This window comes from Astatotilapia calliptera, chromosome 3 (genome assembly GCF_964374335.1).
Source record: "Astatotilapia calliptera chromosome 3, fAstCal68.1, whole genome shotgun sequence".
Taxonomy (NCBI): Eukaryota; Metazoa; Chordata; class Actinopteri; order Cichliformes; family Cichlidae; genus Astatotilapia; species Astatotilapia calliptera.
In genome coordinates this window covers 30860706-30882505 of record NC_137424.1, presented here as the reverse complement: position 1 = coordinate 30882505, position 21800 = coordinate 30860706, and the positions used below count along the sequence as shown (strand labels likewise).

Genomic DNA, 21800 nt, shown 5'->3' with positions numbered 1-21800 from the left:
AAAAACAGCTGATATTTTTTTTTGTTTAGGAAAATTCCCAGTAGCTAACTGAAAACTAGGAAAGCATATGAGGAACTAACTTTCAGAATAAAACATGAAGTAAACACAAAGGACAATCCCCCCGTAGCAGGAGGAGGAAGAGGACAGAAACAGGTATTATTCCCAGTCTTTTTACTTTACATCTATCAACAGATACCCCTTATCCCAAACTCTACACAGGTTACAGGTGATCTATCTTAAGAAGTAAATGTATTTGGACTTTGGAAATAGACTAATCACTGCCTAACATTTAAAGAAAAAAAAAAATCCTTATTGATCATGGGGACAAAAGCAAACCTTAACCCAGGTTTAGGGGCAAGATTAGGGTGAATTGTTGGAAGTTAAAGTATTTGTAATTTTTTTCTTATATCTGAAACAGATCAACCCTTATATGTAACAATAGCCACCTTCTACCACTCATCAGCCTCATTTTCAGCAGTGATTACGCACCCCACTGAAGTGTATAACACAAAAGTGTGTAACACCAAAAAAGGCCAAATCAGCATCAAATGGGATAAATAATTAAGGGAGGAACAGGGAAGTTCATATCTGAGGCGCTGGCCCATGCAGCCAGCTGTGATACTCATCGGCTGATCTCCAGGATGAAACTTTCGCCTGTGACCTGCTGCAGTGAACGACCTCCAAGGGGCAGGAGGGAGCCCGGTCCATTGGCTCCCTCTTGTCATCTCTCTACCTGGGGTACCAGGCTTTACAGCAGCTACCTTAACCTCCTGTTTCTCCTGGACCCAAATGTGTCAGGAAGGCAGGACACTGAAAGGAAAGCCAAATGGAGGGAAAGAAAAAGCTGGGAAGAGGTACAGAAGCCCTGAGGGGATGTAATAGAACAAAAAGTGACAAGAGTGGCTTTTGTATGGCCTTGGAATACTTTTATCACTTTTTCAAAGCAAGCGGCTTCAGGGATTTCTTAACTAGGTGACAGAGGAAGCTGTCACCAAAGCACACTATATTTTTGCAAGTGAGAGATTGGTGGAAACAAAGAGGATCACAGAGGAGTGGAGAATGGGAAGACGGGCCAGAGCAAACTGAGCCAGTGAGACAAGATGGGCTGGCAGAGAAAGAGAGTAAGTGAGACGGAAGGAGGGGGGGGAGACGTGAGGATGACGGTGAAAAAGGCAGAGGGACAGGAGGGAGTGATGGGGAGCACGAGGAGCAGCTGGCATACAGCTGATGGCTCCTCAATCACTGTGTCTCCCCCCTTTGGTGGGAGGTCAGAGGAGCTGCCCCCCTCTGCTCCTCCTCTCCTCTCTCCTTGCCTGTTCTTGGCTCTTCCAGGCTGTTATATAATAAAGCTGGGAGAGGAAAGAGGGGAGGGAAGAGGAGCAACTTTAAGATTTACTTATCTTTTCAATGGAAATGAAGTTGCTGTACTGTGTGTTGCTCTGACATGTTTTAGCCACTTTAATAGAAATCAATTACACTTCATAGTTGGTTGAACATTTGTTTAAGTGCAACGCAGATTCTTGGGTTTTTAAACTTTCCATTCATTTGAAAAGTTCATGGAGACTCTGAATTTAGTTGAGATGACCATTAAAAAAAGTTTAATTATTTCTGTAATGATTAGAATTTTCTTCTAAGTTGTAAAGATATGGGAAATAATTCTACGTCTAGTAGGGCTGCCACAATTAGTTGAGTAGTCACGATTATGCCGACGATTTTGTCGACGACTTAATTAATAACCCTGTTACCGTCGTTTGAAGCTCTGTAAGATCCTGAAAGACACAGGAATAAGTACTAAGATTTAAGAGTGTAATAATGGACTGAAACAGAAGATGGCAGCAATGCATCTACAAGGATGCCAGCTGCCATTAAACGCCAAAGAAGAAGAAGCATTCCCCGGTATCATAGCTATCCCAGAATTCATAGCGCGAATCAGCCAGTTCCAGTTTCAAACAATTGCGGCAGCTACTTATTTTTAATTTGACTCTTTCTGGGTCTCTTAAGTTATTTTCAGGTGAGAATGTAGCTGTGTAAACTTCAAATATCTGCTTGATTTATCAAAACATCACATATTTGTAAAAGTGCTCTGGCATTTTTGGAGAAGTCTGTTAAGATAGCTGACCGGGAGGTCAATGTTCACCAGAGCCAGCGAGAACACCGAACCCCGGGCACATAGTTTTCAGGCCCCCTGCAGTCTTTCGCTACTCAGTTTAAACATGATATATAATTCACTTAGATAACTTAAAAATGTTATTGTTTGGCTTTTTCCAGTGTTTTATTTGTTCCTGACCAACTGAAAGTACCACCAAAGGAGCAAAGAATGCTGGTAACCGACATGTGTCTGTGCTGGAAATGTCAGATGATTACCAATTTGTCCAAAGATGCTAAGGACTAAATCCAAATCAAGGGGTGATGACCAAATTGCTTTCTACGTAAACAGTGTTTAAGTTATGGATAAAATTGTAACTTGAATAATGTGCCTCTTCAGGAATTTGAGTGGTTTGACTGTACTGCTGCCAAACAACTGTGGCTACATTTAAGTTACATTGTGTTTTTATAAATGGCCTCGGGCCATTTCGAAAGTGTTTCAAAAGGTCACATGTACCTGATGTCAGTACTGGTAAAAAAAAATCTGAGACAGGTGACAGAGCAAAGGAAGATTTAAAATACCTTAAAAGAAAGAAGGGAGAGAATAAATTCTGTGGATAGGTCATGAGGGATTGATCTTGATTTCCTTCGGGGGACGAAGAAAGCAAAAATCCCAGAAGGAGACAGATTGATGGACACAGAGAAAATGGAAGAAAAATGGACACAAGAGAAAGATAGATGAAAGCTATTGACTCTCAGCGTGTACATCGGGAAGCCATGAGGAGGAACTTGATTCCCAGGCTTTTATCCACTGTAATTACCATCTCCCACAGTTGGAAGGAAATTTTACTTATCTCGCTTTGCACTCTGGAACAAGTCTGTTCTTTTTTTCTTTAACTTTCCCCCAGTGCTCGATAACGCTCCTGCGCAGAGGGCAGGGAGGCAAAAAGCTTGAAAGGCAGATGAGGGAAGCTCAGCTCTGTGTGAGAGCTGAAGCATCCAAGGAGGAAAAGATGTGAAATTTGAAAGCCAAAGCTCCATCTGACAGATGAGGAGAAAGGTGGAAAGAGTAGCAGAGCGGGCTCACAAGGATGAGAAGAAGAGCATGAAGAATACCAAACAAGAAGAAGTGAGGATACGAGGCAGAGAGAAGAAGAGAGAGCGATGAAGAGCCAGACAGATGAGGCTGCAGGGTAAAATAGGACAAAGATGAATGGGAGAGCATTGGTTTCACAGGATGGGGAGAATGACAAGAGGCAACAGGGGAACTGAAAGGGAACAAATAAGGAAGAAAAATGGAGAGATGTGTAAAAAAAACAATAAGATAAGAAAAAGGGACGTTAATTCATGACAAAGAGGGCTGAAAAGACAAAAAAAACACCAGGGAAAGAGAGGAGAGAGATGGATGGAAGTGAAAGGAAGACAGATAAAGGCACAGAGAAATCAGTTATGGAGAGGAAGGTCTAGAGGGAAGAGGTGGAAGTTAAATAACAGGACTGTGAAAGTAGTTGTCTTGTCATCAGAGCCATCGACCACTGGGGAAATCAGGCGTGAAGCTCAGCTGCAACTCATTTAATCTGCTCTTGAGCCATTAAAGCTCATTTCTTTCCAACACAAATGACAACGTGCGAAGAGGCTATTTCATTTGTTGCCAATGCAAATCCACTTTTCTGTAGCTTTATTAGTTCAAGTGTCACATTAATGATCCCAGTGCAGTGGGCTGTCGGGAAAAGACTCCATTTCATATTCTTGCGACTATGTTGGGATTTTGATTATTTAAGTACAATGTTATTAAACAATGTTGTAAATTAAATAAGATCATGACTATCATCCAGTAGCTTTCAGTGCAGCTTAACTTTTGATCATTCCAGATAATAAGGAATTATTCACGAATACGTTAGAGTTCACAGCTTGACGTTAACGCTGAGCAAAAATACACGTTATTTAAAGTCATGTTAACATATCCAGTTGTAATGTGGTAGGTTACCACTGCTAGATATCGTTACCTTTAAAACTTGTTACGTTAAAGGATTACGGTCAATAATAAAATTAAAATGAAATTTCTGGTTCAAATCCACGTCAGTAGGTACGGAGGAATTCAGCGTCTAGAGCCACCGCCACTGTAAAGCACAGTGGAGGCTGTGTCATGGTTTCAGGCTGCATCTCAGCCAGTGGTGTTGGAGATCTTGTTAAAACTGACAGAATTATAAACAGAAAAGCACTGAAATTCTTGGTCAGCAATGCTTTACCATCTGACGAGCTTCTAATTGTCAGCGGCCTGGACCTCAACTTTATCAGAGGACTGGGGATGATCTTAAGAGAGAAAAAAAAAGAGACTTTAGGGATGATTCATCCCTAAAATAAGAGCCTTTGGGAACTGACTCGATTGTGTAACCAACCAAGAACTCCAGACTTGTCATGTAACCATTGGCTTCATCTTTCAGCTGAGGAGGTTACTACTTGGATTAAACCATCATGGGTCCTTTTTATGTCGAGTTTGCATGTTCCCCCTGTGCTCAGTGTGGGTTCTTAGCTGTCAATGTAAACACAAGTGGTTATGTAGCTCTGTGCTGTACCTCTCGGTTTTAACAAGATAGAACCTGGATTAATATTCCAGGCTATATTCCGGTTCTCACTTGTTGTGAGTGGGGAGAACCTTCAGCTCCTCTGTGACTCCTCCTCACGACCACACTGGTACTGGGAATTCCACCGTGCTTGTCCTTTTGCTTGTCCTTTAATAAACACACTCTCCACCGGCCTTACAAGGCCCGTTTGAACGGCTGCTGGCTTATCATACATGAAGCGAGCAGTATTCATACAACCCGTAACATTACTTTGAGTTAGGGAGTTAAAAATATGAGGTCCATGCGTCCATGTGCAAGAACGTTTCTCTCACACTCCACAGTTAGCAGTGGTGCACACCTGCGACATCACCAAACACTAAACTAGTTTTCCCAAGGAGACACCACACAATTCCGACTATTACAATAGGTAGCATAGCAAATGGACAAAAGCTATAGGCAGGCAGCAGTGTGTCTCTGTGATCCTCTTGCTCTACAGTGGTAACACTGTAAAGAAAAGAAGCTACAATAATCTAAAATCAGAGTAAAACCGAGTATTTTGTTTAGAAAATATTGTATAGCCAAGATAATTGGGTTAATTTAGTTACTTATCTGCGCTTATCTCTTATAGCACTGGTAAATTGAATGATTCTACTTAAAACCTCCTTCAGTTTAAAATTCCTGCCCTCTGGAAAATCTAGCACCATATGCAAAAGCTATTCATGTGAAAACTTCTAACTGCTGAACTTTAGATGTCACCTACATCACCGAAAAGTTGCATCTGAGCGTATGTATACCACATTACACCAATCCAAATCATATACTGAGCCGTGACTGGCTTCTCAACCAGTGGTGATGTCACAAAATCAATATCTATAGACACAGAGAAGGTCAAACATCTATGTGTGGCACATTTTTAAGGAGCAGGGAACTTTAAATAACTGCAAATAGTAAAGACAGATGTGAGGTGAAAAGGGGAATGTTAGAAAGCAACAGATGGGTGAAAATATTGAGAATTACTTACTGCTGAAGACAAATCATTTAATCTAGTTTTATCTTGCATGCTAACAGCAAGTTCATTTATATGTTTGCTTGAATGAGCCTATAGGATTTTAGCCTAGTTATGGAACAGTCTGGACGACTTACAGTATTTGAGATGCATGAATGATTTGAGCTCACATTGTGTGTCATCACTGACGAAAACTTATACTGTATCTGTAATTCCCTCGATTTACTCAGTGACCATCGACATAACTCATAACTGAAGGGTATGAGTGGAACATGTGCAGGAACATTATAATCTTAATAGTGTAGGAAACTCAAATGCAAGAACATAACTCATTCACAGTAGCTCAGCTTCTCTGTAAGCCCTGTTACCGTTTATGCATTCTTTAGTCTGTTCAACATAAGTAAGAAATAGTTTAGACATAACCTTGGAATGAGTCAGTTTTAGATGCATCAGCATCTCGTGACAGTGCTCTTATCCAACCAGCTTCACTGAGACTGGAAACTAAATGAAGCGCAGCTGTCCATAAGTTAAACTCTGTGTGACTTCTCAAAGATGACTGTAATCCTCTTCTCATTCCTGTAGAGACCAACTGTGCTGCACAATGCAACACTGCAGAGCAGCAGCGCAGAGTGCAGGCCTGCAGAGGCCCTCCTTACAGCTTAACTCTATGTCCTGCTTCCCAGTGCTGAGCCGCCCCTCCCTTTCCTCTTCCCATCTCTACTTTCTCCTTGTTTATTTATTGTGTAGATGATCTCAAGCCTCAAATTGACTGTGGGATTGATTTGGCAACGGCCTCCCCTTCATTTCCCTTCCCCTCTTCTTCTTTCCCCTCCCCCAAAAGACTTTTGATTAATCTAGCAGTGTCCTCTGTTCTACTAGAAGCGACTCAAATGTAACGACGGAGAGGAAGAGGGATGAAATGGGATGCCTCCGCTATCCATGCAAACAGTTATGTTATACATGCGATTAGCAAAGCTCTTTTTGATGGAGGATAAGAAGGAAATAAACAATCTGAAGTGTGAAAGCAGGAAAAAAGAGAGTGAGAGAAGGAATGAAGCAAAAGCTAAAGCCTGATTGTTTTGACCTTCTACTGGTGTTGTCCAAATACAGCTTATAATGATATCAGGGACATGCACACACAAATGTCTTTGTTATTTTGCTGAGGGCAGAATATTATTTTTAATGGCTACTATCAATTTTGAGCCTGTCTTATTCCCAGGATGTCAAAGTATTAAAAGAATCAGCAAAAACAAGGCAAGTGCAAACCAGCCGCTGGACTGCTACCAAAGGATATCTCGTGTTTCATAGAGGCAGCTTTTGAAGTAACAGGAAGTAATGTCTGACTTTTTAGATTCATAATTCTGGGAGTGAGCAGAAATTGCAATCTCATATATCGATTTTATCACTTATAAAATATTCTAAATATTTTTGTCTTTTAAATTTTTTCCCACCTGACTACCATTAAAACATAGATCATGAATGTTACTCAAAGAACACTTAATAATTATACACATGATATCTTGCTAGAGAAAGATACAAGCTTCATGCTAACAGCATCTTTGTTCCTGTTCTGCATGTAGAACAAAAAATATTGTCAGCAATGTGAACTGACACTTCTATCACACTTTTGCTGCTTAGCTACATGACGTTAATCTCCAAATCCAACAAAACAGGCTAATGTTAGCCAAAAACTCTTATGCTGTAGCTGTTGACATAGACTGATGACTTTTATATTGTCACAGCTATAACCCTTCAAAATATCCTGTATTTTTACAGAACATCTAGTTATTTCTGTAGGTTGTGTGCTAGCTACAAATGTTAACTATAAAGTTTTTGTATCTTTATGTTTGTAAAATGTAAAACTGTCATGCAGGGACTACGGCTCATTTCTGTCTTTATTATCTTGGACAGTGTAGTCCACCTGCATGTGTTGTGGTGGTTTTCTTCCTGTGTGTATAGATAACATGCAGTTATCGCCACAACAGTGCACCTAGCACTGTTAGGAAGTGAGAAGCAGGAGTAGGAGGGTGACAAGAAGGTGGGAGGCAATGTGTGTGCATGTGCCCAGCTCTATTTGTCATCCCAGCCATGCTCATTGGTGACACCTTGTTCATTTGCGAAACCAACTCTTTGAAATGCAGGAATCGATTGAGCAAATAGAAGCAACATGCTGAAGATGGAGAAAGGAAAGAGAGAGAGAGAGAGAGAGAAAGAGTAGGGTGGGCTGTCTTTATATTCAGTGCAGGTGGTAAAAACTGTACGTTACAGTGACTGTTCTGTGGAAAGTTGGAATATAATCTAAGTTTTTAAGTTTTCCTCAACAAAAAGTTAAAGAGCATAAATGCTGCTCGAAAAAGAAGGAATGTGTTTTGTTTTCCAAGTTGCCGTACTAGAAAGAAAATCTTAACTCTTAAGAGGTCAGAGCTTAATCTTCATCAGAAATAATACTGACAAGTTGTTAGTTTTTAATCACGGCCAGCATTGACTTTCTGACACCATCTGATAACTTAACTTCCATCCATTATGTTGGCAGAACTTTTGATTTGAAATTGATTTGTCTATTAGTGGCTAATGGCTTCATGAATCTAAAACATGCTCCTTAGACTTCATTTTTCATCCGTGTAAGAAATCTGTCACTTTGACAACTGGGCTCTGACTTTATAATGCACTCTTGCAATTTGCCAAAAGAAGACGAAATCACTCACACATACTGCATCCCAATTATGCTTCAGTTTTTATATTCTCGACCAGAGTTTAAACGAAAAGCTTAGCAGTGTTGTCTGCTTTGGCCTTTAGGACTAATGGCAGTATGGGAATTTTGCCAAAGTCAAAATCAACTTGATTGTAACAGACGTTGTGTAAAGAAATGAGTAGTTGCTGGTAACTATGTGATGGTGGAATGCTTCACAAGACAACAGCAAGTAGAAGCTGATACTCTAAAACACAAAATATGAGCACCTCTCCTTAGCGTAAGAACTAGAAAAGTGAGACACAATACGCTGGTAGGTGCATGAGTCCAGTCTCTAAAACCCAGTTATTAAAATGTTCTGTACTATTTCTCCAATCTTTATACAACGTCTGAGGTCGTGTTTGTTGTGTGCGGCAGGCAGAACTCGACTCAAAATTCAGCTTTATTGCTGGACTCCAAAAGAACAAACAAAAACTGGGATACACATGAACTAAGCAGGCAGGCAGGCAGAACAACAGCAGGGAATGAGGGAGAAAGCGACACTGGACAGACGGAAACAGGGGGCTTAAATACAAGAGGAATGACGAGGGAACAGGAAACACATGCATGAGGCAAATTAGACACAACGAGACAGCAGAAGCAAAACTAAACACACCGAACATGGAACGCAAGACTGTCAGAATAAAACAGGAAACACTAAGACGTAGACTAACTCACAACATGACATTTTTTGCTGAGAGGAAAGAACAGTCAGGGAAGCTAGATGGATTAAGGAGGCAACGGGAGGAGATAACGAAGGGGACGCAGGAACAGTTAACGGAGACAACACATAGGGAGAGAGCGAGAGAGCAATGATTCGAGACAGCACGAGAGAGCGAGAGGAGAGGCATGATATGACGGAAACATGGGATAAACATGACAGGCAGGGGAGGCATGGAATTAAACATAAGGAGGAGAACATGGAAACAGAAAAAGGAAAGAAGACACAAGGACACTCACATAAACAGACACACACAGAGAGTTCACAATTAGCATAATTTCTGACAGATTTCAAAGGGAGCCTTCAGAAGTTGTTGCTTCCAGACAGTAATCCCAGCCTAAACACTCTTACGGCCAAATGGGCTTTAACTGAGTGAGCAGTAATTGATGCAGACAGGAGATGTTAATATGTATACAACCTGTATCCATTTGGTAGATTATACCAACAAAACCTTTGGTTTCCTGTCGGTGGGTGATGGTAATATTACTAGCTGTTCTATTAAAATGTCATTTTTACTGTGGCGTAATTTCTTTTTCTAGCAAAACTCAGAAATGAAGCAGAGTAGTCGTATCTGACATTGTTGACTAAAAAACATTGTTGAATTTCAATAACTGAAAGACATTGTTGTCCAGCAGTGTGAACACAGACGTGACATTTCTATCCACACTCAAACAAGACACACATTACACATTACTGTGACATGACTTCAGACTGTCAAGGAAGAGAGACTCCTTGTAAGCCATACCACCCTTATATTATATATATATATATATATATATATATATATATATATATATATATATATATATATATATATATATATATATATATATGAATGCCATCAGGTCACTACTGACCTATCCAGAGTTAGGGTTATTGTAGAAGGTTAGTTTTATTTTAGAAACCTGATAAATCAGACATATTAGAAAGTAGAAGTTGCTACAGAAGCATTTGGGTGTAACGTTCTCCTAATCCTAGATGGGTCACCACTTATCTGGTAGATTTTATGAGCTTAAGTGTTTTTCATAGTTATATTGTTTTGTTTGATCTTTCAAAACTCATGTGTATTTTTTTTGGCTCAATCCATGTGATTCAGGGGCTTTAATCATCTCAGTAGCATTTGGTCATCATGACACTGTGACCACAGAGCAGCTGGCAGCCACAGGCTGCTTTGTCAGTACCGTTCAGCTTACCATGCCACATCATATAAGAAACTTTTTTAGACACTCAGACACGATCTACATTCATACCAGAAAAGCTTGTGCATCTACAGGAACAAAAATGAGAAGGAAACAGTGACTGTTGTTCTGGTGTCCAGGCTGAAGTTAGCTCTTATGCAGAGCTATGCATGTAGGAGATCCAAGGTTTCACAGGAGGACATTCAGCAAACTACATTACAAAGTGCTGTTTAGTGTGTCGGGATGCAGAAAATGAATTCACTTTCTAATGCACGCTATTCTTAAAACTCTCTGCTGAGCTACCTTCTCTCTCTCCTTCTCGCTGTGTCTCTATCTCTCTGTGGCATGAATCTAGATTTTAGGGAGAACCCAAAGGCCTGCCCGGCGACCACCACCACACTTAACCTCTTCACTAAAAGACTATAAATGTCAAACTATGGAAAATTCTTTATGCCCTTAATGAGTTTTTGGGGGATTGCATTCCTTGCATTTTTAGCCTAAGCTATGACCTGCATTACTTAATAATCCGGTTCACTTTCAAGCTATATACAGCCTTTAAAATGTGTGGCACACCTTGGGATGCAAGATTACAGAGCTTTGATTAAAATGAGCTAATGCTGATTTTTCTAATAAAATGTTCAGGGTTCATGCACACGTTCTCTGTGAAAATATCATTATGACTGTCAGAAATCCCATTGATTAAAAAAAAAATTCACAGCTGCATGTTTTTTCTTTTCTGAATTTACTTCATTGTAACTGCCACGTTCAATAATAGATTCGTGTATTGCAAATGAAAGTATTCCTATGGCATGTAGGGCAATGTTCTGTTTTTCTGATGTACACCTGGTGTATTCAAGAACAGATAAAAGAAAGCAAAGGAATTTGCCAGGTCTCTGTCCTAAACAAGGCACTCAAATGTATCTCGATATCAAGCATTAAACGTATTGAACTCTTACTCTCACCCCAAGAAAGGTAAACACAAAATTTCTGTCTCCAAATCCTTTCCGCCCTCTCTCTTTGCCTTTTTCACAAACTTGCTTTTCTCACCTTTGACAGATAAACTGTACAACAGGGAGTGTGAAACAGGAGACAGCTGGAAAGCAATTGTCTTTTTATGCCACGAGAAAGCACTGTGAACGTTTAAGAGACAGAATGATTGCTCTAACATCACTCCTCCCTCTCTGTGTCTTGCAGTGCAGTTCAACTTGATTCCTGTGGGGCTCAGGATAGTGGCCATCCAGAGCACCAAGACAGGGCTCTACGTTGCCATGAACAGCGAGGGCTACCTCTACACTTCGGTATGAATAGCAAACACACTGTCATTCCATGTTTGTTTGCTCCGATAGAGCTAATACAGATATATGCCCAAAGTTTACAGGCTTATCAAGGTCATCTGTAATTGCAATCGCTTTTCTTAAATTGCTGAGTGACATGTGATAGCTTAGGCCTCAGTCACACAGGAGTACAGAGTGGTTGGAGACTGCTTTAGGGAAAAATCTCGATTTGCAAGTGGTCGCTGGCAGTCACCGGGTAAAATTGGTCTTCCAGCAACCACTTGCCAACTACTTGGGGAATACATATTTTCTTTAGCGTCTGCAGATTGCCAGATGTGAATGTGGTGACTACTCTTTAAGGCATAATTAACACAGTTCTGCTGATCTATGTGCCAGTTTCCATTATAGTGGACTGATAGCAGTGTATTACTTCAGTGAAACATGAATCTCCCTCCATACACACAACTTTTCTAAATAACCAGCTTTGCTCACAGTCAGTGAGGCAGAGGTGGAGACGTCTGAATCTGCGCAGCGCTTGTAAAGATCTGTACATTAAACAGTTTCCTGCTCTCGGTCACAGCAGCACTTGTATGCCACCATTTTTTGAAAAAGCACAAACGACGCTCCCGCTGAGGTTTCGTATTGATGTGAAGACAGAAGCAGCAGAGCCACAGATTTGGAATAACAGGTGATCCGAGTGCACTCTATCAGGATGCAGAGAAAAGCTTTTCTTTTTTTTTCCAGCTGTTTTTTCGTCCTCTTGGCAAAATGGCAAAGTGTGTGAGATCTTGTTTGAAGTGCATCGGTGCGCTCACTTCAAAGTCCATCCAACGCTGCCTGCGCACATACTGCCAGAAATGAGGAGGGGAGGTAAAGGGTTTCTGTCAGGAGCAACAATGCAAAAACAAGCCTGGAAAGAGCGCACACACATAAATCATCCCCCTGTGCTGCCACACATACAGTATGTGAACAGCAGTTTGTCCTTAATTCTAGCAGCTTCTCACTTTGTCAAACACAAGCTGCACTGAGCATAAGACAGTTCTTACTTTACAGTCATCCTGGCCTAGAAATTACATAATATTAAGTAAAGTTAGTTAATAGGTTTGTTACCTCATGTTTGCATGTATAGATAAGTTGAATGTAGCCTCATTGATACTATCTATTGATCGCTGGACTCATTTTGAAGCTTCAACATTAGCATGTTGTCTTTTTGGTGTCAGGAGTGACAATATGTGGATGAGAACTTGTCCACAACCACAAGCAAACTTGGTAAGTGAGCCATGTCCACAGACAGTATGGGTGCAATGCGCAGATGGATGCCTGCTAATTAGTAACACCTCAATAAATACTAGAAGAAAAAAAATAGGACCACAAAATTATTGGATGAGCTGTAACATGCAGCAGGTGATATTCATTGCCAGATATCTCTTGTCAAACACCACAAATATGGTGAAGAGGTCCAGTTCACTTACTTTAACTTAGTTTATTTTAGGTTTAGCACTTTAATATTAAAACAAAAACAACTACAAACATATTATATCGTTGGCTGAATTTGGACATTTTAATATGGAAATTGAACGCTTTGGAGACTACTTCAAGTGTCAGAGGAACTGGCACATTAGCATTTACTTAAAGCTAAACCAAGCTAGCTGTTTTGCTAGGTGACTTTGCAAGCTAATGCTACATTAATATCATTATTCATAATAATAGAGACCAGCTGAAAGATGCAATTATAAGTAACTGTAAGTTACTTATAATTATAAGTAACTGTAATAACATTTGTTTACAGACTACTTATAATCAGGTGGTTTGATCACTTGTAGTCAGTTGTCAAACAGACTTTGGTTGCTAGCAGTGTGGGGGACACATGAGGGGTTTGTCTAAATGAATCAGTTTATCTGATAATTGACTTCATTATTTCTTTATTAATTTTGTTTTATTATTATTTTTAGAATTTACCTGAATTAACCTGTTTGATAAACAATAACCAGCAAATGGACCAAAAAAAATAAAAGACTGGATATCTTCATGCTACACTGGAAGTCCCTGAAGAAATATACGTTCCCCCCTAATGAGACCCAGAAAATGGTCCTTGCATGACTTTTCCAGGGCTTGGAACCATTTCTCGATCATATAAAACCTTGAATACACACACACACACACACCTCCAAACACACAGATGCAGAGGTTATACTTACCCAAGCATTCTCCTGACAAAAAGAAAGGTGACCCATTTTCACTAAGGGAAATAACCACAGGGAAAGAGAGTGTTGAAAAAAAATGTTTAAGAAAATCCCTCTGAGATGGGAACAGACGGAGGACAAAGGAGTGGTGTTGGATTTTTTTTTATTTTTTTGCTCTCCCTCACCTTAACTAGCTGCTCTGCTATTGTTCTGCACAAGTGAGCCCCAAAGACAGAGATGGGGAAGAAGACCCAAGGCAGGTTTTGTGCTCACCGGCCTCGGGGTCTGGAGAGAGGGAGAGTGGAGTCTTGACATCCTGTTATGCAACCATTAGTGTTTTAGGAGCCTGCATAATTTCTTGAAAGATAGGGGAATTTTAGGAAGTGGTCTCAGAGAGAGAGTTTAATATGAACATCTAGTGGAAACTGCTGTGCGATGTGGGAGAAGGAGAAATACTCAGTTGTTGTTTAATTTATCTGCATCCTTTAAAGTTTCATTGTTTTTGGAGGTAATGCCTGTTGGTGGTTGGTTTGTTTTACATTTGCCTTGGAGCTGAAGTTGGAGTTATCTGATAACTGGGTATGAAACATTGGTGTCTCAGTTAAAAGACAATAAGTTCAATGAAAAATGAGCCAATGTTATTTTAACTGGCTGTGTCTAATAGTTAATGAATAGTTAAGAAAAGGCAATATAGAAAACATAATGTAGTAAGTTGATAGTAAGTAGTATAGAAGCTCTGCTTAACATAAGGCAACTGACAGCCATACAGCAATTAGACAGTAACTCTGCTATCAGTGTGCAATTCAATGAGGTCAAGTTTGCAATCACATGCTATCAGTCAGTGATAAATGTGGGATCTGTTGCTATCAGCTGCAAGCGTTGACATCTACATACACAGAAATTCACGATAACTACTTACATTTGGAGTCCAGCCAGAACGGATCCATACCATGTTTTTAATATGTGCATTTAACCCCAAACCACAATATGCACATGTGAACCTCAACAAAGCAGTTTCTGTGCCTAAACCCACTTGCTTTGGTTCCTGTATCTTATCAAACACAGAGACACGGATTAAAAATGAATATAAACTGTGTCTGAAAGGAAAACCTACAAACTGAAAACTGTAGCTAAAACACATTAACTGAATATAAAAACAAAAAACTAGAGTTCAGAAACGACTGAGTGAGAGCACGGTTGCTACGTCCATCTTTTATGTACAGTTTGTGGTTACAACAACATCTGCTGTGAGTTCTGCTTACACCAATTTGTATCGTCCAGAATGAGTTTCTGGCTAAAAGCAAAAAGGATCAGTTGATGGAAGCACTACATTAATGTGAAGAATCAGTTGAAAAATAGCAACTGCACAACTAGGCAACCAAGATGGTTTACAGAAGTGTATACAATATATTTATACTTTGGTTATATTAGTGTTGACTGAAGTATTCTCCAGCGGGATTGTAACCAAGGGGTGTAAAGTTGTTCCCGTCCTTCTCCCTTTTGTAAAATAAGAAAAGCTCACATACACGACATCACTGCAGTGGCTACTCAGCATTAATCTTTCATTGGCCTCTGTGGTAGATGTCATGTGCTCTGCAACATGCACGGTAAATAATTCCAACAGTTGTTTGAAAGACATGAAAATGAAGCACGTTCTGGGTTTTTTAAGCAACGGCTCAGAGAAATGAGAAAAGTAGTTTTCTGTTTTCTGCCTTGGTCTTCCCCCAGAACTGTAATTTATCTTTATTCATCAGTTGCATCCTTCCCATTTGTTGCTCCTTTGTTGTAATTTTCCTCAGTATTCTCCATCTGATCTGTTCTCATTTTTAAACTCAGCACTCCTCTGCTGCCACAGCTCATTTTCCCCACGAGGATCACCGGGATTTAATATAATCACCTAATCTAATTTAATGATGACACCATTTAAATACTTCAAATATTTGTGATGACCTCAGTTTATCTTGCAAGCTGTGTAAACAGCCTCAAACAAAGATTTTGTTTAAGTCAGTGTACTTAATCATATATTTTGCATTTAATTTGTTGTTTTATCTTGCACGCCAAAAGAGAAAGGAGCCAGTGACAGAAAGGAAGCAAGGAAATAAGTAGATACAAAACGACTGAGTCTCTTAAGCAAATTTTTCTCCTTTCCACAAACAGAAAGGTCAAAGCTTCAGAGCTATCCTTCTCTGCTCTGTAACGCAACGTGGCTTGGAACCAGGATCCAGTATTAGAACCACACTTTTTTTGAAGTAGAACAAATGCAGCAGTCGACCAAGTTTGTTGATTTCTGCGAATAACTCGTTAAGGAGCAGCATCATAGATGAACTAACCAATCAAGGGGACAGTAAATGAAAAGCTTGAAGTGGAGCTAGTGGAGCGCATGGCTTTGCCTTCTTCCTGTCTGATGGCAAAGTGTTGAAAATGCTCTGACTCTAGCAGGCACTTAAACCAGTATTTCTCAGGTGGCTAAAATCTGTTTTGCTGCTGTTCATAGCAGCACATGGCTTCACTTTCTAAATCGCTCAATTTTCTGTCTGCTTGGGGGGGAAGTTGCCTAAAGACATCTATTACTGCTAACGCACTCACTGTGGAACAGACAGCACTTCAAAGAAAGTGAACTGAGTGAAGTATCCCAGCTGAGTGGACAGTTTATCCTGTGAAATGGGTATTATTTTAAAAATCAAAAAGAAATATGACTCATTTCATGGAAATCAGTCAGGGCCTCCCACCTGAGCCCCTCCAAATCTGCTTTGTTTTGTACAATAGCTGTAGAACATCTAATGAAGCCATGCAGAGTTTTGCTTTCATATTATGAAAATATCCCAGTTACAGGCCCTGAAAGTGCACAGGGGTGCACTGAAATGTGGCGCTTTTAAGTTACTTTCAGCCCTCATCACTTCCTAAGCACAGGAGCTAGCCAGCAATGACTCAAATACCAATATTTGCCATTAGAAAACAGTAAACGTCTATATACAGTACATGAGGTTGATTGCTTTAGATGGCACTGTGCTGTGACACACACACACACACACACACACACACACACACACACACACACACACACACACGCATTATGAATAATACATATTTTTCATTATACAATGAACACCCAATTCCACAGCTTGTTTTGTTTAAACAGTATAGACATTCTCTGACAACCACACACAGCATTAATGAAAGAACCTTCAAAGGAAAAATAAATAGAAATGATTGAAGAAGTATTTTTCTCTCTCGAGTGTTGACTTACCTGCCTCAGCAAGAATAGGCGGCCTTGAGAGATATTTAAAGACCACCAAACAACTTTGCCTTGCTTCTTGTAGCAGTTAGCGAGGCAGAAAAGGCTGGGACGTGTGCACGTTGCTGCAAAGTAATCTGTTGTAAAAAAAATAAAATAACAAGCTTGTAATACCTTAAAGCATAGGTCAGGAAGTTGTTGTGCACGAGATAAACAAGGCAGTGTGGGAGCGACAGGCTAAATGATGGAGCGAATGTCCTTTTGTCCCTACATGAGCCTCTTGTTTCGGGAGGATAAAGTGAGATGATAATAGAGGTGAGAAGGAGAGAAGGGGAGTGAGTCACTACATTGTATTTTTTTTTTTTTTTTTGCATTTACATAAAAATATGCAGAAAGGAAATGGGCTTTGTTTAAAAATGAGATCCTGACTTAGAAATAAGCTTAGAGATTGAATTGAAAGATGAATTAAAAGCTGATACAGATGTAACATTTTCAGGATTTTCTTCCGTGCTAGGTGGTTTTCATGAAAATCAGTATTCAAGGCGAGAGCCCCTTAAACTCCTTGAGAATAGAGTGGCCGGTGGGGCAGTTTGATTGACTGGAATGGCTGAATCTTAGCACCAGTAATAACAAACTGGGCTGACTGTTGAAAGGAAGGAAGACGAAAAGATCGGAAGATGCTGGGGAGAGAGAAAGGGAGAAGGATGGCCTGACAGCCCCAGACTTGGACCGAACATAACGTCCCCTCTGGGAGCAACAACCACGGCCATGCTCATCTTTCTTCCCCCACCCTCCTCCTTCCTTAACCCCACCCCCCCATCTCACTTGTATAGCTTTTACTTGCCTGTCAGTCTGTCTTACTCTCCGTCTGAACATTTGTGTCTGTAGGCGTCTCTTGTGGTTTGTCCTTTTCCTGTTCCCTCCTTGCTTTTTGTCACTAGCATATCACTGTCTTGATGTGTCCCTTATCTGCAGTCCTCGTCCTTGCTGTGTCCTCTTTGTCCTCGTCTCTCCCTTTGTCCCATTCCACCTCATCCTGAAACCTTTCCTTTCTGCTGTCAACCCTCCCTTCTTATACTTTTATCCCCTCCAAAAAATGCTTTTTATGCTTTGCTGCAGACAAATGAGATTTATTTGTATTTATTCTAGCATACAAATGTTGATGTTGAAAATCACGCAAACATTAGATACCATCTACACACAAATGCAGCATCTTCACTCTTACAGTCACTAGACTGATACTACTGTGTAGGTTTAATTGTTGATTAATTGAATGTGCCAGAATACTGTTCCTGATAGTCCCTGCCCACTTTAACCCACGGCCCTATGAAACCTACATTGATGCTTTATCTCAGTGATAGCTAAAGCTTGACTCCGTGATCATAACATGCACAAACATAAACTTCGTTCCTTCAAGAGACAGATAGTCCAGCTGTATGAGGAAAGAGGCCAGATGGTCTGTGTGTATCCATCTGTCTTTACACATCCCCAGCAATACACAATTCCTCTTTATCATCCTCCTGTCGCCTTCACCTCTGCAGTACCTTTATTCATCTGGCCACCATACATCTCTCTTTATTTCCCCATCTAGCACTTCTCTTTCAGTCTCGTCTGACTGCCTACAAATTTTAAATCATGCATACTGAGAAAGCACTTAAGAGCAAATGAGCATGTTGCAGTTATCTGCCCTTCATCCATTCTGATACCAAGTAGTTAGCAAAGGAATGTTTGTTTTAAGTTATTAATATTAATTCTGGGACAGAGAGCAGGCTTGTGCAGGTTTGTGGAGTTCTGTGCAGTGGCTGGGCACTGCTCTTGGAGAACTGGGGCATGTGGTTCAGCTCAGCAGAGGTTAATGGCGAGGGGAAACTCCTTGTCATGGTTCTATTGTCTGAGGCGGCTGGGACCCGCTTACCTGTGGGCACCTCCTGAAAATTGCTTTCTGATAAAAATAGTGCTCAGCCGTGGACCTGGCCCACTTTATTAGTCGTATGCTCTGGAAAAGCCTCCGGGGTAGAGAGATGGCAGCGGAGAGGGATGGAGGAGTGATGTGTGAAAGGGGTGCGGGTGGTGTTTTGAGATGCAGTCACACACAAAGCAACAAAATGAACCTGTACACCACACACCCACACTCACATTCCCTTGTGCAATTTAGCCACCCTCCACATCCCCACAAACACACATGTGCAACCAGGTATAAACAATCTGACAGAGGCAGGCAGACATAATTGGGCCGAACTCCGATACCCGGGACCGGCTCTGGCCAAGCTTTCCGCAGTTAACAGGGGAAAGTTGGACAAAGTAAAACTTTGCTCGAATGACATTGCGAATATACACCCTGAGGATAAACGAGCAGAGCCCCACTTCTGTCTTCTTTCACATGCGAAACATATTGTACTATCTGAATAAGCTGTTATTGCAGGATCACGATTACACATAAGTTAAAGACATTTTCCAACACAGAGGTTTTGAATTTCACATTTCACATTTCACAGCTTAAATTTAAGCTTTAAATACTGTAGAAGAACTATATAAAAAACACTTGTAGTTATGGTTTGGGCTAATATGACCTTCTAAAGTAAAAAGACTATATTGAGAACCTCTGCTAGCATAGTCTAGTTGATAAAGGATAATGGATGGAAGCAGCTGCATAGACGATAAAACAGTAGGTGTTTAGCTAAGCTGTGGATCCACACTGACCTTCTTCTTGCTCAGACCTTGTAAAAGCAACATCTCGGGATTTCCTTCTTTCCTCCTGCTAATTGTTACAAATGCTAAAGGACTTAATCACATGGTATTAGTCTGAGGTTATTCTTGGTACCCTTAAAATAATACAAATACAGAAAACAAAGAATGCAGCATACAAACTGTTTGTATGTTGTAAATTGTGTTTGTATGTAAAAGTTTGTGGATTGCTGGGAGAAAGGAGTCATAGCAGTGAAAATGTTTGTCCTCTTAGCAGTCAAGCTAAGCTAAGCTAAGCTAACTGCCCAACATGCTGAAGATTTGCATTAGTTAGACTAGTTTACCAGCTAGCCTGCTAACTAGCCACTTCTACATATGTTTTTTACACTATGAGTTGACTGTCCCTAGCTTTTTAGTTGGCTGCACTGTTATTATCACCAATTATTTTTGAGAGTAGTTACAGAAATGCAGTTTATTTCTCTCATGTTCTTGTTCCTTTGTTCCTTCGTTCGTGTTCTCTGCACTGTTTGTGACCTCCTCTAAGCTCTCCACTGGGAACTTCTTTTGAAATGCATTGAGGTACAGGTCACTAAATTGCCTTTGGTCACAAGACCAACCCGGGAGAGGAGGTAACGAGACGTGAATTAGAAAAAGGAGAGAGGGGTGGTGACGAATGCCTGCAGGTAGGCATGTGGAAGAAATGAGAAAGGGATGGCACAGGAAAACAGTAAAGGAAGATTTCATATCCGCTTTATAATGCTGCAGCTACAGCCAGAGCAGGCACAATGGCCTTGCTATGATTTGACAAGAGTTACGGCCGTCCCAGTGAGCTGAGAGGGTAAATCCAAGTTCTGCATTCTGATCAGTACCAGCAACTAGTAAACACGCGCACACACAAAGGGGGTAACATGCACACAAGCAGACAGCTATATTTGTAGACACATTTTATACAGTAATTTATAGGATACAAAACATAATTTAGAAAAGGTTCAAGTAGCAAAGCCTTTTACTGTAAATTAATTCCTGTAAGAGGGCTTTCCTTTATAAATCTCATGCTGTGGCATTTTGCTGTCATGTCTCACAAAACCAGTTAATTGGGATGGATGGTCTTTGGTGATATAGAAAGTTACCACATCCATCATTGCATTGTGTTCTATAAGAGCAAGCAGCTCCTTTCTCTGTAGAGACTGGCTACGAGGCAGCGTGTGTGTGTGTGTGTGTGTTTTTCCCCCAAGATATTTAGTTCACTTTGTTTTCCTGCAGAGATGTTGTGAAGACTTCTGTGCGGGGATAACAACACCAATAACTTCTATGTAGCTCATGAATGAAAAGATTATGTTTAATTCATATTATCAATTTAGCAGTTAAATACTGTAGTTTCTATTTGTGACCCACATATTTATCCAGGAAACATCAATAAAATATTTTGTTATTTGGTTTGTTTGTTCCACCACCTTTATAAAGTTACATTTGTATTCGTGTGAGTGTGAAATTCATTGTCTTTTACCTCTGCTTTGCTCCTACCAATAGCTGTGGGAAATGTTTGGTTAACCAGCTGCTCTATACTCTGTTTATGAGCTCTGATACATTTGTCTGTATTGTATGAAATTAAAACAGTGAGCAGAAAGAGACTACAACATACTCATTCTGAACAGCATTTAGTGTATACAAGTCAGACATCAGGTTAAAGTTAGGCAGCAAAAAACACCCAGGATCAGGCTAAGATACCTCCCGCTTATTTCTGGCAACAGATTCAGCATCTTCTTGCTTGTGGCACTGTGTCCTGACAATTATAACTAAACATCTTCAATTTTTTTTGTCAAAAGAAAGATTATTTTGTCATAGAAAAATTTCCATGTTATATGTTTATTTGACCTCTAACAAATACGCTGGCTTTTGTTCAGCTATTTTTCTTTATTTCCCTGCCCGTGTTGCACGTTCACATTTTTAAACTTACAGAGCGTTATTGCCATTTTCATGAGTGTTGCAGGGCTTGAATGCATTAAAGACTTTCATTTCCAAAGAGGACTTTCTATTGTATTAGTCATGCACTGTTACATCAAAATATCATCAAGCCAGGAATGTTTGACTTGAATAAAGTAGCTACAGTCTTTTATCCATCCATCCATCCATCCATCCAT

General features: G+C 40.3%; 1 protein-coding gene across 1 annotated transcript in view; it reads left to right on the top strand.

Annotated features, from left to right (window-relative positions):
- The window catches only part of fgf11a (fibroblast growth factor 11a), a 100862-nt gene that overhangs the window by 54870 nt on the left and 24192 nt on the right, over positions 1–21800 (top strand). Inside the window, exon 3 of the mRNA XM_026161600.2 lies at positions 11477–11580. Within this exon, the coding sequence (XP_026017385.1) occupies positions 11477–11580 (104 nt within the window). The remainder of the gene's footprint in view (positions 1–11476; positions 11581–21800) is intronic.